This window comes from Chrysoperla carnea, chromosome 3, assembly GCF_905475395.1.
Source record: "Chrysoperla carnea chromosome 3, inChrCarn1.1, whole genome shotgun sequence".
Lineage (NCBI taxonomy): Eukaryota > Metazoa > Arthropoda > Insecta > Neuroptera > Chrysopidae > Chrysoperla > Chrysoperla carnea.
The window spans coordinates 2911648-2928202 of NC_058339.1; the positions used below are offsets into that span (position 1 = coordinate 2911648).

At 28.1% G+C, this 16555-nt stretch overlaps 1 protein-coding gene across 2 annotated transcripts in view; it reads right to left on the bottom strand.

The window, feature by feature from the left end:
• The window catches only part of LOC123294919 (glutamate receptor ionotropic, kainate 2-like), an 81863-nt gene that overhangs the window by 19104 nt on the left and 46204 nt on the right, over nt 1-16555 (bottom strand). The window contains exons 8-10 of one of the 2 annotated variants that reach the window (XM_044876115.1): nt 11242-11440; nt 8342-8564; nt 8130-8256 (exon numbers count right to left, since the gene is read on the bottom strand). In XM_044876115.1, the coding sequence (XP_044732050.1) occupies nt 8219-8256; nt 8342-8564; nt 11242-11440 (460 nt within the window). In that variant the 3' untranslated portion in view covers nt 8130-8218. Of the gene's footprint in view, nt 1-8129; nt 8257-8341; nt 8565-11241; nt 11441-16555 lie in introns of those variants that run through there. The other variant, XM_044876114.1, reaches the window with a different exon arrangement.

Consider the following 16555-nt stretch of genomic DNA (forward strand, 5'->3'; position numbering starts at 1 on the left):
CCAATTAAATTTTCTATATTTAGACAAAATTAGTGTGTTCAATTTTACAAAAAAAATTTTACACTTCAAATCTTTTCAATAAAGCAAGGAAATGTTTTTAAATGTACCTTTCAACCAAAATTAACTAAATAATTTTGCAATATCGGTATATCATGAGCTTAATTTTTATTTATTGATAAATTGTCTATTTGGAGAGCAATTTTTTCTTTACGTAAAATTTGTATTTCAATTTAATGTTAATTTTGATGTGAATGACAAAACGCAGCTCAGAATATTTTCACATTTCATTACTAAACTGTTCACACTATAATAAATTTTATATTCCTAATTTATAAAATTTTGAACAGAGACTCTAACGACTATATAATTTGAGTTATTAAAAATTGAACACACGAAATAAAAGGTAAAAATTTAAAATGTATAAAATATATGAACTTGTATGAAAATTGTATTTATCCTATTTGTATGACATTAGAAAACTTATAATCTTTAATTAACTTTGAAAAATTATCTATAAAATTCAATTTTAAAAATGACATACAACTTAATTATTATAATTGAATTTTATAAATAAGTTTTCAAAGTTAATTAAATATTATAAGTTTTCTAATGTGATGCGTATGGGATAAATACAATTTTTATGCAAGACAATAAGCTTATTATTCAAGGTGAGAATCTTATTATATAAGGTAATAAAGAGATCTATATAGCCGATTATACTAATTTAGTTTGCCTGTACATTCAGAGATGGCATTCAATGGCATGCGATAAACATTCGGTTCTGTTTTACCAATATATTCTCTGGTAAAAATAAAAACATTTGTGTACAGAGACCATATCAGTGCGTATGTATTCTGGTCATTAAGTGTTATAACATATTGGCTCTAAATAAAATAAAATACAAAACTAAACAAATGTCAAGCTAGCCTGGTGGCATTTTTATATAAAAAACTCGAAAAATTTTTCTGTAAAATTTGCATTGCTAACATATTTTAAAAATTTTAGTACAATTTATTCGTTGAAACAATTTACGAAAGCCGAAAAGAAGAGATACACGACAGAAGAAAATCGTCTCTATCAAAACGAAATCTACTGAAAAAAATAAACCAACAATAGAAAATTAGTCCGGGTCTGAAATCCGAAAGGTACAAATTCTCTTAAATTTACTTTTTTTTTTTGTAATTTTGTAGTATCTAAATTGAAGAGTAAATTTTAGACGTTGATTTCAATCTGTTTTTGAATGATTGATTTAAAAAATTTTCATCTAAAAAAGATTGACAAAAACAATTGATAGTTAATAATTATTGATAATAATAAAAATAAAAATTATATAATTGATTTTTTCGAAATTTTTTTTTTTCAATTTTTATTGAATTTTAAAAATTATCCAGTCAATTATTTTTGATCTATTTTTCTATAAAATTGTATTTTATAGAAAATATTTTATTTAACTGATTTATGTTTACAAATTACAATAAAAATTATTTCTTGTATTATAAAATGTATTAAATTATTATTATGTTTTGCAGCTCTAATTTGTGGAACATGTTTTAATTAAATCAATAAAATAATAATTTGTTTATTTTATTATTCCACCGATTTATTAAAATATATATTTTTTTAACAATTAAAATACATGACTGTATTTTTAACAATTTACAAATGTATTTTTTTTTTTTTTTTTGGTGACATATGTTTTGTACCAAATTGGTCATTTTGTCACAGTTGCAGTGTTTGAAAATTATCAATGTGGTAAAAGGGATATAAAGAATGCCATTACTGCTCGTAAGATATTATTTATGTTTTTATGTTAATAATTAATAATTTATTGTTTTAAAAAAAGTTAATTTAAGTTGCAAGTTTTTGTCATAATCAAACAAAAAAGTAATATCGTACATTGAACAGCGTGCAATAATTGCTCGTAAAGCGATAATAAATAGATTTAAAAAATATTAATAAAAGCTTCAAAAGTTTGTAAAAACAAAAAAAAAATTAATATTCAAAAACAGCGCACAATAAGCGCTCCTAAAAAAAGATTATATAATTTAAAAAATGTAAAAAAAAAAAAAAAAAAACTTTGTAATTTTGTGTAATTATTTCTTCAAATTTATTACCTTAAAGGTTTGAATTGCGATTATATTTATATTTGAAAATATATCGTCATTATAAATTCGTCCTGTGAAACTTAAATATCCAGTAACAAATTATTTTGCAACATAGGAATGTAATCCGCAAAAAATTTTAATAAATATAGTAGTCTAAGATCCCAATTAGGATCGACCTTCACCCATCTGTTTACCGAATGAAAGTTATTTTTTATGAAATATAAAATGTTAACAAATATCCCTGCAATGGGTTGCCTAAAAAAATGTGGTCAAGACTACTTTTAGTGAAAATATCAAGAGTAAAATTTTTTGAAATTTTTCACTGACTTACATATCTAACGAATATTGATCTACTCGAAAGTAAAAGCCATAAAGAATATGCAGCAGCTATGCTGTCTGCCTCTTTTCGTTCACTATTTTCGCATTTATACAAGTTGTGAATAGTAATTACGTTCATCTGTTAATTCATTGCCTCACATATATAAATAAAGATAATTTTATTGCAAATACGGTGCTATATGATTGTCCACAAAATATCAGTCAAAAAATAAAGTTTACAAGCTTTCCAGGTTTTGATATTTTTATTAAAAGTTGTCTGGACCATATTTTTTAGGGCAACCCACAACAGGGATATTTGTAAATATTTTACATTTCATAAAAAATAACTTTCATTCGGTAAACAGATGGGTGAAGGTCGACCTTAATTCGGATCTTGTACTATAGAAAATAAGTCAGAAAAACTCTGAATAATTCTTTTGACATTTTTATAAAATACTTTTTTAAGTATCAAAAACTCTTACTAATTCTTTTGACATTTTTATAAAATACTTTTTTTAGGTATTAAAAACTCTTACTAACTCTTTTAGTAAGTTTTATTAACTCTGAATAACTCTTCTGGTAGAGTCCAAAAAGATGGAATTATTCCGACTTTTTACGTCTTGTTAGATCTTATTTAGAATTTATAAGACTTTTTCAGAGTTTGTAAGAGAAAGTAAAACTTTACGAACTCTTATTAAAACTTTTTAACAGTTTCTTTTGCCATAAGGGTTTGTAGATGCTAGTCTAGTAGCTTATGCTGCAGTAATTTACATAAGAACAGAGACTTCAATGGATACAAAAATACAATTAATTGCTGCTAAATCAAAAGTATCGCCAAGTAAAAAAATGACTATTCCTCGTTTAGAACTTGACTATCCCTGGCGGAAAAAATATTTAAAGAAAGAATAAGAAATTCTGAAAAAGTCTTAGGAACTTTGAATTTCGCAACGTTTTCGGACTAGTCTAATTCAGAGTTATTCAGAGTTCTTAATACTTTTTTAAAGTTTCTAAGACTTTTTCATAGTTTCCTAAGAGTTATTATTTTTTTAAATATTTTTTCCACCAGGGATGAAATCTGTTCTCGAAGTTATGGATTATACTGAACAACATGTTTATTTCTGGAGTGATTAAACTACCGTATTGACGTGGACACAAAGAGAAAGCCAATGGGCCACGTTTGTGTGGAATCGTGTTCAAGAAATTAGAAAAATAACACATGTTGAACGAATTGCAGATATGTACCAGGCATTTTGAATCCAGCCGATCTTCCCTCCAGTGTTGGCAGACATACGGGCGGACAGACGGACAGACAACCGGAAATGAACTAATTAGGTGATTCTATGAAAAGGCGAAAATATGAGCTTCCGAAAAGCTGTGCGCAAACGCTAACGAAGCATCCGACGGCAATTTAAAAAAAAGATTATCTTCTTTAAGAGTTTCCCAAGAACCTCTGCATTCCGAATCTTGTAGACGCAAGATGGAACCGTGGAACGCAAAGAAAAATCGAGTAATATTTCATTTTTAATAAATTGAAACGAATTGAAAGAAAATATAATATTCAAATATTTGGAATATATTGTTCCAATATTTTTTTATTTTCCATAATACATCTGATATATATTATAATCGTGAAAGTTTGGATGGGTGGTTGGATGGATGGATGTTTGTTACTTGGATGTCTTTCACGAAAAACTATCGAACGGATTTGGATGAAATTTGAAACACAGACAATTTATAACCTGAATTAACACATAGGCTATTTTTTAATGCGAAAAAGGGCTGTAAGGGGTTGAAATAGGGGTTCCAAGGGGTGTGCTTCAAAATCTTAAAAAGTTGTGCATCGATTCAGCATAAATTTGGACAAGACATACAACCAGCTTCAAGGATTGTTTTTATCTATTATTTACCTAGTGGGATTATCTCAAACACAAAGTTTATAATTGTGATCTGAATGACGATGAAAATCTTTTAAAACAAAAAATCACAGAGGCTATAAATGAGATAAATGTACATACACTGCATAAAGTTTATAAAAAATTTAGGGCTTTGATTGAAAAATGTGTTATGGTAGGAGGAGAACATGTTAATTGATTTAATGTTATCTTCTCTGTTAAGTCTTTTAGTGATTTACAACTTTACAACTTTTGTTCAAATAAAAAAAGATGTTTTCAATAAAGTACACGAATATTCTTGATTTTTTGTATAGAGTCACACTTGTTAATTGCGAGCAACTTCTTTTAGTAACATTTTGCCAATTTATAAAAAAGAAGGGTGGTTTATCAAAAATAAAAATAGTAATTCCAAATTTTCGGCCAGTATACCAACATCTACATTTTCGTCTTTGTTCGTAAATAATTTCATTGTACTAAAGGGTTATAGTAGTAGAAAGTCAAATAAGGAGATCACCATATTTTTTTACGAATACGATCTGTGTGAAAAAGCATAGTGGACTCCGTGACTGATGTTCTCTTATTGTTCCTCTTAGATTGTTTACTATAATGTAATATAACAAAAACTTTAGCCACAGCAACGCGTGGCCGGGTCAGCTAGTGTATATATATATATATATATATATATATATATATATATATATATATATATATATATATATATATATATATATATATATATATATATTTGAAAATAAATCTTTTCATAAGGGGTTTTGGGGGTAAAATCCCCTCCCATTAAAAATCTGACCACATAAATTTTGAACTAACAACATAGTCTTGTATATGCACTCCTTTATGAGACGCGACGGATTTCCACTGACGGATCAGAAATCCATGCATATTTTGATTTCGGTACATTCTTTGCTCTGTCTTTGAGTCGAGTACTTCAAATAGAAATTTTGAATCTTTTCGAGGCTATCTAACTGACTGATGCTGCGAAACATATTTTGAAAGAAGGGGAAAAGCAATTCCATAAATTTTGAAAACCATAAGCGCTATCTGCGATGAATACGACATAGAAGACAAGGTTCTCGTCATTACAGACTCAACGCTCGAATTTACAGACTGACTTAGTTGAAAATTTTTGATTGATTTTTGGATTATCAAAATATTTTATCAAATTTAGCTTGTCTCTTTCTCAATAAAATGAAAATTTTTGATGAATACTCTTGCTCAACTTTTTGAACTGGAATATTCAATTTTGAACAATGTTTCCCGTAACATCTGGGTCGACAAAATTCAACTATAGTGAAAACGCATAGCTGGAAAGGAAAATTCACTCGAAGCACTCGATATTTTCAATAAAAATGCGTTTCCTAATGTCTACCAAATGCTTCGCGTTCTGGAAGATGAACTTTGTGTCATCTTAAAACACAAGTATTAAAAAAATATTTTTTTTCTATACCTCGCAGAATTGACTAATTAAATGTTCTCTTACCCGAAAAAAGAATTTATTGTTTTTATTGACTTTATGACCTAACATGGCGAATAAGTTGGAACCCCTCCCTTGGGTTTCCTGCGCACGGGCCTGACTACACATGTTTGTATATACCATATAGTAGAGTGAAATTATGTCTTGTGTATGGATTAAAAGTTCGGGCAGCGAAACTTTGGGGTTTTTCTTTTCACATCAAAATAAGTATTTTTTGAAAGTTTTTACTTTCCCGGAGTGGTGCAACATGCCTAATCAACAAAATGGCGTCAAAAATGGAATTTTTTTCAGAAATTTTATCATTTTTATTTTATATTCGCAAGAGGAGACATCGGTGCATATCCAAATTTGGTAGGTTTGTAGTCAATGTTAAGAACTACTTCTCATATTTTTTTGGGTGGGTTTCGCCCCTTCTCCTCCCAGTTATATATATATATATATATATATATATATATATATATATATATATATATATATATATATATATATATATATATTTATATATATGTATATACATATGGTAAAACAGTTCATTTGACTACTTGAAAAATATTGGATTGGAAAAGTCTAAAAATAGAAAATTTAATTGGATAGATATATAATTAAGTATAAAATGTATTTTAAGTAACAACTTTTCATTTGGTAAACCTGAAAATAATAAATTAAAACAAAAAAATCGTGGTAACCAACCAAGAATAACTAAAATTTTGATTGAATGTTGTTTTAAGAGTATGTAAAAAATATTTAAATTATAAGAAACATTAAGAAAAGAAATAATGATTATTCGTGTTTAAAAGAAAATCACGTAAAAAACTTCAATCCTTTGGATTAAAATAAAATGAAAATAATTGAAAACGAAACGTGAACACAGCAAAAAGAATGAAAAATATTAAAAATTGATATCTAGAACAAAAATATTGATATGAAAATACGAAGAATTTTGAAAATCAATTTTACATATTTTCCTAAATATAAAAATAAAATACAATAACAATAATTGGCTTTAAATCACTCACTTAAATTGAGCCACTAAAACACTCACTAAAATTGAGAAGCATGAAGACCGACTCCAGGTGGATTTGATGATTTAAAAACAAACAATAGGGATTTATCGCCCGTTGAATAGAATTGATCTTGGTCCAGAGGCATTTAAGCGAAAGATTATATTCGCTATTTAATTTATAATTTTATTACTTTCTCCAATAGCAAATGCATATTGATCAAGAAAATTCAAAGAAACGATCTAGAAAATTTTCATCTTTAGAACTGATGGAATACATCTTTTAATAAAGATTTATTAGATGTCGGAATATAAAAATTTCGATTTTTTTGTACTACTTTTGTCAATTAGGTTATATTAGAAATGCAATTTGTTTGTACTTGCCTGTTTTCGTTTCTTGGAAAATAAAACGTACGTCCATTTTTCTCCGTAGTTTAAACACTACACAATTATTATATTGAAAATTCATTATTTCAAGAAAATATCGAAAACTTATTGATAATGATATAGACTTGATATCAAATAAAAACAAGTTGATGCATGATTCAAATAACTGAGTATACTGAATAAAAAGAAAATAAAATGTGAATGATCGCGACATCTATGGAGGTTTTTTGAGTAGTATATTGATTTTTAGTGACATCTGTGGGTTTTTTTTTTGTTTTTATTCATAATTAAGCCATCTATGATTGTTCAGGTGAAATAAAAGTGGCATAAAAGTTGCCTATTCAAGTTAATGGTCTTGTTTACTGATATAGTCTTTGACCATAGAATGTTATATAACCTCTTTGTTCTACACACGTTTTGACTCATTTAACATTTTAAACCTAAACTCACTGTTTTCGATATATAAGCGTTTGAAAAAAAAAACCCGTATTTAACCCTCAATTTCAGCTATCCATAAAAAAAAATATTTTTTTTTATTTAAAAATATATACTTTATACATTTTATTTTTTCTAACGCTTATATATCGAAAACGGTGAGGGTAGGTAAAAAATTCCAAGAGTTAATAAGTTATCAAAATATAAAGTCATATGGTTTTCATATCCAATTTTTGGCCACAACCACAAAATAATTTTTATTTTTGTCAATAACAAATTTTCATCAAAAATCCCCATTTTTATCAAATTTTTAATCAAATATCTCGAAAAAAATGCTTAGAAGTGTACAAAAAATAAAATCTAATAGTTTTTTAAGATGTGAAATAATGAGAATATGGTGTTCGGAAGTAAGGTCAAATCTTTATTTCCTACAGTATCTACATAAAACGACGAGGCTTAATTGCTATTGCTCTATTTTCTTAATTTTTAAGCACGATTGGTTTTTACAATTTTGTTGCCGCGTTCAGGGTGTAAATTTAAATACCACTGTTTGAATCCATGACCTTGACCATTGACAAAACTATTATTATTATATTCCCATCTGAAATGCCTTAATTATTTCCTCAACTAGAATATATAAGATTTGTTAAAATATCCTAAATCTGGCACACACTAGCTCCTAGAATGTGTAAACTACGTAATGTATACTTACTTTTACGCATCGCAATTCCATATCCTTTATCATCTAATAAATCCCCAACCTGTTGTAGATCACAATCTCTCTGTGTAATGTACTCAATAGAAGTGGATTCCATCAAATATGCATAATTTGTGGTCTTAACTCGTGTAACACCCTTATCATTGTCATCGAACATTACACCTGGTATATTCTGCATATATTCATACATTTTTTTATATGGGGGGTAAGTTGCCTCCTGTTACAAATATTATTTAAAAAAATTATCAAAAATATAAGATAAGTTTAGTGCAATTAAACTAAATATCTAAAAGAAAAAAATTAATGCTTCTTTGAAATTTTCCACAGTTATTTATTAGGTTGTAACGTAACCACTTTGTAAAAAAAAGTCGACGTCTCAGGGTCGTATCTAACCTGCTTTTTAGGAGGTAGTTGAGAGTTTTAATCAGTTCTTTACAAAATACAAAAAAGCTAATCATCAAATAAAAAAAAATTCAATTAAAAATTCTAGCTGAAGTATTTGTGCACATTTTGTTTTGTTTTTTTTTTCGACTTTCTGGCTTCAAAATTGACTGAGATATGCCAATTTTAAAATGGAATTGTTTTGCTCATTCAATCAAATTAAAAAGTATCCATCTTGTAGACCGTTAGAGATAGAACAAAAGTTTAAATGTAAAAGTTATTCCTTATAAAAAAATTCACAACTTTTATTTGAATCATTCTTTCGTAAACATCACTGTTTACCCGTAAAGACGCGGAACTTAGGCAAAAACTTTGGTGTCTATTTTCTCCAAAACTATAAAAAAAAAAGTGTATTCCCTAGTGGAAAAAATATTTGAAGAAAGAAAAAAAAATTCTGAAAAAGTCTCAGGAACTTTGAATTTCTCAACGTTTTCGGACTAGTCTAATTCAGAGTTCTTAATACTTTTTTAAAGTTTCTAAGACTTTTTCAGAGTTTCCTGAGACTTATTAAGACTTATTCTTTTTTCAAATATTTTTTCCACCAGGGTTGATTTTTTTCATCTTTCAACAACTTCAACTAGAGGTTTTGTGAAACATTCTAGAAAAAAAAAATTCTAGAAAACACAACACATATTTTGAAATTTTTGAAAGTATTTTGGAGACGCCCTCACAAAAATTTCCTTGTCAAAACTGAAAATAAGTCCAAATAACAGTTCTTAAATTAGCTTTTTCTTAAAAAGTTTGAAAAAGTCTTATAAACTCAGAATAACTTTAAAAAAGACGAATAATATCAAAGTAATTCCAAAATTTCGGACTCTTCCAGAAGAGTTATTCAGAGTTAATTAAACTAATTTGAAGAGTTACTAAGACTTCTTGATACTTTAAAAATGTTTTTTTATAAAAATTTGTGCGGCTGTAAAAACAATTATTTAAAGTTCGGAATAGACACCAGAGAGCGAATGATTTATTCGCTTTGAAAAAAGAGTATAAGGAAGATGGGAAGCAGAAATATAATTTAAGTGATACCTGGAGTCTGTGACGGTCAACAATTTAGTTTGTCGGCCTTAGCGGGGGCGACTATTAACTATTAAGTTTGAAAGCCTTACTCGGTAGAGGCGCTGAAACTCGTATACCACGATTTTACATTAGCTCTTATATGCTTCACCTGTATCCTAGACTCTTTGGCTCTGAAGAGACACCACAGTCATTGTTGAAATTGAAGTTGAAAATTATTTATTAATATCGTCAGTTTAGAATGTCAAATTACAATACGTCTTAGAATCTATAGTTCCTAGCCTAAGCTTTATCTATATTACATCATCTTATTAAATAAATAAATCGAAATATATAAACATTTTATATCGCTTCTAAATTGGAAAAATTTTATATACAAAACCATTGATATCTAAAAGTAACCTATGTAGGACGGATAAGCCGTCCCTAAAACTAGACCTTAAACAAAAATATTTACAATTTTGATAACACCGAATTAGTTGTAATCGACCTCATGTGGCATGCGGTATCGTTTTCTGAAAAGCAATTTACGCGGGTCAAAAATTGGCTCGGTTCATTGATTTCCGAGAAAACATTTTTGCGGGATAGTTGGAAATAGAATTTTGAAATTATTTGGATGAAGGTTTTAATTGTGGGGTGCCCAGTTTCTCTGTGAAGAGCTTCAGCCGGATATCGTTGGGGGACTTTCGAAATCGTCCGAAGACAACGATTTTCAAATGTTTGCATTTTCGCAAGCTGCGAAGGTGTATATACATTTGTTGCAATGTATATATAAACATGACTTCGACATACCTCATGTGCGAGATAACAACATATTTAATATAAACTAATATTGAGTTAATTGCGAACCATAATTTCGAAAATGTAATTGCGCTAAACTATGCTCAAATTAAATCAAAAAAGTTTAGTTCAATTACGTTTTCGAAATTATGATCCTTTCGTATATGGGGTATGTCGAAGTCTTGTTTATATATACATATATTGCAGCAAATGTACAATCACTCTGGTTTCTCTTCAGAGCGAATAAAGAAAAACTCTTGATAATTCTTTTTACAGCCGCAAAAATTTTTCTTAAAACTTTTAAAAGTATTAAAAAGTCTTAGTAACTCTTTTAGTAAGTTTAATTAACTGTGAATAGCTCTTCTAGAAGAGTTCGAAATCTTGGAATCACTCTGACTTATACGACAAATTAAAAGTTATTCCGAGTTTAAGAAAAAGTAAAATTTAAGAACTGTTATTCGGACTTATTTTCAGTTTTGGCAGAGAAATTATTCCACAAGGGCTTAGGACTCGAATTTTCTCGAATCTGTAATAGGTTCAACAAATATTATTGTGAAGTTCGTTGTGAAGCTCTGCGGTTTTTACGTTTTTTAGAAAAAATTAAATGAAGTTTAAGAAAATGTTGATGAAGAAACATACGTGTTAAAATTTTAAATTACCTTAAAAAATCCTTCGGTCGAACCTTTTTCTTTAGATCCATATTGTATAGCTGTTTGTGCAGCAAGGTCTTCTGCACTTTTAATGGGTTCAAATAATTGTTCGACTGTTAGACAAGCAGACAAATTGGCTGTATAAGATGATACCATTATTACTGTAAAAAACCACCATGTTCCAGCTGCTACACGTGTAGACGTTGATCTGAAATCATCAATTGTACTACTGTAGATTTAATTCAACATTATATTTTAATAATTGTACAACGGTCAGACGTACATTTAGAATTTAATTTTGGAGATTACGCACTTTAATTAGAGCACTTATTTGAGTGTTATAAGTTTGATCGTTATGTGTATGTCTGTTTGTCTGTCTGTGGCATCATAGCACCTAAACGGATAAACCAATTTTGATTTTTTTGTTTCGTTTGAAAGGTATTTTAATGAAGAGATGTTCTATCCCGGGTAAAAAAAATTATATATAATTATATATGATATTATATATAATTTTTTTTACCCGGGTTTTCATCTGCTGAGATTTTATATGGAACGGAAATTCGACTTCCATATAATTTTTTTACAAAAGGATTGAAAAACAGTATATATAATTTAAAAAAAAAAATAAATTAAGTTAAAAAAAAATTTCTCCCCGGCGGGGAATCGAACCCCGGTCTCCCGCGTGACGAATTAAACAAAAATTCTCCCCGACGGGGAATCGAACCCTGGTCTCCGGTGTGACAGGCGGGGATACTATACTACAGAAGACTTGATTATAATACAAAAATTATAAAGTAAGTATTAATGTGTTATCAATACTTTACAAATATTTGAAATTTTTTAATCGATTTGAATAACAAAATAAGTTGTTTAATATTTATCAACATTTTGATTAGGAATTTATTTTTGTTTATAAATAAATGCAAATTATGAAGTATTTTTTAGAAATTAAATATAAAACAATTATAGATTTTTGAAGTGCAACAACTATTTAAATCTTAAAACTATTTCAAATTATCAGAGTCTTATTCTTAAAGTACTAATTTTGAATTTTAGATAAATGGAATGTGTACCACATCTGTACATTCCTAGATAAGATTTCTTCAAGATTCAAATTATTATTTTGTTATCTTATTAAAAATATCTTCTTCTTAGTATATAAAAGAAAGTCGAGTTAGTTACACGCCGTTTAAAACTCAAGAACGGCTGGACCGATTTTAATGATTTCTGAACTATTAAAATAACAAATCTCCCGGGTAAAAAAAAATTATATATAATCATATATAATTATATAAAATTATATATAGTTTAGATATAATTATATATAAATTACATATAATTAGATATACTCATATATAATTATACATAGACGCTCGAGAAATTAATGTATCGTTATATCTAATTATATATAACTATATATAGTTATATATACTCACATATAATTATATATAGACGCTCGAGAAATTTATGTATCGTTATATCTAATTTACAAAGTTTTTTTTTACATTTTTTAAATTATTAAATCGTAAATAATCTATAATTAAAAAATAATAACAATAATATAATAACAACATTAATAATTTTTTAGGAGCACTTATTGCGCGCTGTTTTTTGAATATTACTTTTTTTGTTTGCTAATTACAAACTTTTGAAGCTTATATTAATATTTTTTAAATCTATTTCTTTCGTTTTAATTTTATTCATTCTTAATTATCATAAATAAATAAATTATTAAATATCAACATAAAAGTATATAATATTTTACGAGCAATTATTGTACGCTGTTCAATGGGCGATATTACTTTTTTGTTTGATTATGACTGAAAACTTGAAACTTATATTAACTTTTTAAAAAACAATAAATTATTAATAATTAACATAAAAACGTAAATAATATCTTACGAGCAGTAATTGCACTAATAGCTTTGGACAACAGGACAACTACACTTTTTCGTTTTTCTCAGACAGTTCCCCCCTCCCCACTTTTTAAAAGAATGGAAAGACTTTCAACTGTCATAACCGTAATCAAATTTTGTTAATGTATTAAAAAAAAAAAAAAAAACGTTACTTAGAAAAGGATACAACATAGCAAATTCGTCGTGATATACAATTTTTTTAAAATTATTTACAGCAGTTACGAGTATCAATTATGGGTTAAGCAAAATTTGTTAAATAAATTTTAGCCAACAAAATTTTAAAAATCGAATTTGCAATTGACTGATTTTACTGCAATTTAATTCACAAATTTTTGGTCATAACGTGGTTTTGGTCATATTTTTTTTTATAAAGTACGAAAATTATTGGTTTAAATTTCTTGTGTAAGTTTCTCCTTAGTACGTATTTATTTAATATTTTACTTCGCAAGTTTTCGGAATATAAAAACGAATCTAAAAATAAAAAACTTGCGAAGTAAAATATTAAATAAATACTTACTAAGGAGAAACTTACACAAGAAATTTAAACCAATAATTTTCGTACTTTAGTAAAAAAAATTAGGCCTTTGTTAAGTAGGTGCTTGACTTTAGTCTTAAGAATACTTTGATTGTTTAAATTTAAATTTTGATGTTTAATAAAAGTTGTGAAAAAATTATAACGTCATAACATTAGAGGGGAGCAGGGAGATAGTAGGGGGTTAACGATTATCTTTTGTTCTCCTATACAGGTGCGTGTAGGTATGAAGTCACCGAAAAGTTGCTAATGTAATACTTTAATGCTTCTTTACGGAAAAGTTACTCAATAAATTTATGCCATTATTATAAAATTTTTTCGAAGAATTTTTTTCTCTACAGATTCTGTGACATCTACGCCTTTTTACACATTTATGTTTTTGGTGGGATATCACTTCTTTTTGCAAGGCAATAGTATTTAGTTTGAAAGTGCTTGTAACAATTTTAACTCACCATTATGAATACATTGAATTACTGTTGAATACTGAGCCTCGTACGTCAAGAGAGATGCCGGACAAGATGTCATCAAAATTGTGTTATTTATAAATATTGTAATGAAAATTTCATTTTCATATAACTGATATTAATTGTTATATAATACATTCTTTATAATTTACGCCTTATTTGCGTCCTCATGGGTAAACAGCCATGCTTTGGAAAAATGTTTCATGCAAAAAATGGTTATTTCTTTATAAGGAATATTTTTTACATTAAAATTTTTGTTCTATCTCTAACGGTTTACAAGATGGGTCCCACAGACCCAGGACTCAATTGACGTATATTGCTCATTTACGAACTTGACCTCATTTTTTACGTCCTGAGTACGCTATAAAAATTTCATCTTGATATCTCTTTTCGTTTTATGTTATCGTGTTGGCAGACAGGCGTGCAGACGGACAGTCAGATATCATGTAACTGCAAATATTTAGTCCTTATTCATGGGTAATACGCACAATTTGATTTCATATAATACTTCTGCACATGGGATAATCCGGAATATAACAACTGCGCATACATGGACCTTCAATTTTGTAAGTGTGCATATTTTGGTTTCATATATTGGAAGTGCGCACAGATTAATCACAAATTATAGTTCTGCGCATGCATTTATCCTGAATCTTACAACTGCGCATACGCTGAATATATATTTTGTTAGTGCGCATATGTAGGCCTTATATATTGCTAGTGCACGCATGTGGATTACATGAAATAGTACAGCGCATGGGTTGATCCTAAATATTACAACTGCGCATACAGGGACCTTATTTTTGAAAAATAGACATATTTGTTCCTTAAATATTGAAAGTGCGCATAAATTAATCACAAATTTTAGTTCTGCGCATTCATTTATCCAGAATCCTAGAACTGCACATTAGCTTATTTTATATTTTGCTACTGCCCATATGTAGGCTTTATATATTGCTAGAGCGCACATTTGGATTACATGTAACAGTACTGCGCTTGGGTTGATCTTGAATATTACAACTGCGCATACAGGGACTTTATATTTTGTAAGTGCGCATATTTGGGTATTATATACGGGAAGTGCGCACAGATTAATCAATAATTATAGTTTTGCGCATGCATTTATCCTGATTCTTGCAACTGCGTATACGCTGAATTTATATTTTGTTACTGCACACATGTTGGCCTTAAATATTGCTAGTGCGCACACGAGGATTACATGTAATAGTACTGCGCATTGGTTGACAGTGAATTCAAGCAAGTCTCTGTCGAATGTCCAAAATAGCATCTTTCTATAATTTCGAAGCAACTTAGAATTGGTAAAGCTGAATGATTCCCTTTATAGATAAATCAATTATAGTGGAAGTGACGGAAAAATAATAACGCCAATAACCTTACCATGTTTTGTTATCAAATCTAAACGTGTATACACAATTTCAACTCAATCGGTTGAAGATATCTGCTTTAAAATTGAGTTATAAGATTCCCCCCATTTAACAAAACATGGCGGAAGCGACGGGAAAATTCGGTCAAATCAACCATAAAAATTCAATGTCATTCAAAGTCAGCGTACTTATAAAATTTCAACGCAATCGGTTGAGGGTGTCGGCTTCAAAATTGGGTTGCAAGATTATTTATTGTTGAACATAACAATACCATTGTTTTTAAGAAAATAAAATTCGTTGCCATAGCAACGGTTAGTTGTGAACGCTACAAGAGATATGATCAAAATGGTTTCAAACTTCTTATGGGAATATATTTATACTTTTTTTAAATTTAAGGACAAAAATAGTTTGCTTTTGCATTAACGAAAAAAACAGGACTGGTTATTTACTTTCTCGAGGGAAAATGATTGTTTTTTCGAAAAAATTTTTCAAACAAAAGTTGTTTATTTTTATGTAAGGAATATTTTTTACAGTTAAACTTTTGTTCTATCTCTTACCGTTTTTTCGAAAATTGCAATTTAATTTTTTACTTTATTTGCTCTTCACGGGAAAACCATTACCTTTACAAAAAATTTTTCATACAGAATTGTTTAATCTTATGCAAGGAACATTTCTTACATTTAAACTTTTGGTCTATCTCTTACGGTTTTTGCTATGAAGGCAAATTAAAATTTTCCTAATTAATGTGACAAAATCATTTTAATCTGTTTTCTACATGGTACTTAAAATATTTAAATACACAATTAATTTTTAATTATTTATTTAATATTTATTCAAATTTAATCAAAATTTAATAAAAATTATATAAATAACAAATTTTTAAGCGTATTTTAGTTTTCCCATACAAAGTGTATAGGAAAAAAAACTAGCCATCTGATTGGTTCATATATTAACATTGATTTTTAAATGGGGTAAAAATGCACCTTTAATTAGCGAAATTTCCCATTTCCCGTTAAAAATTTTGGT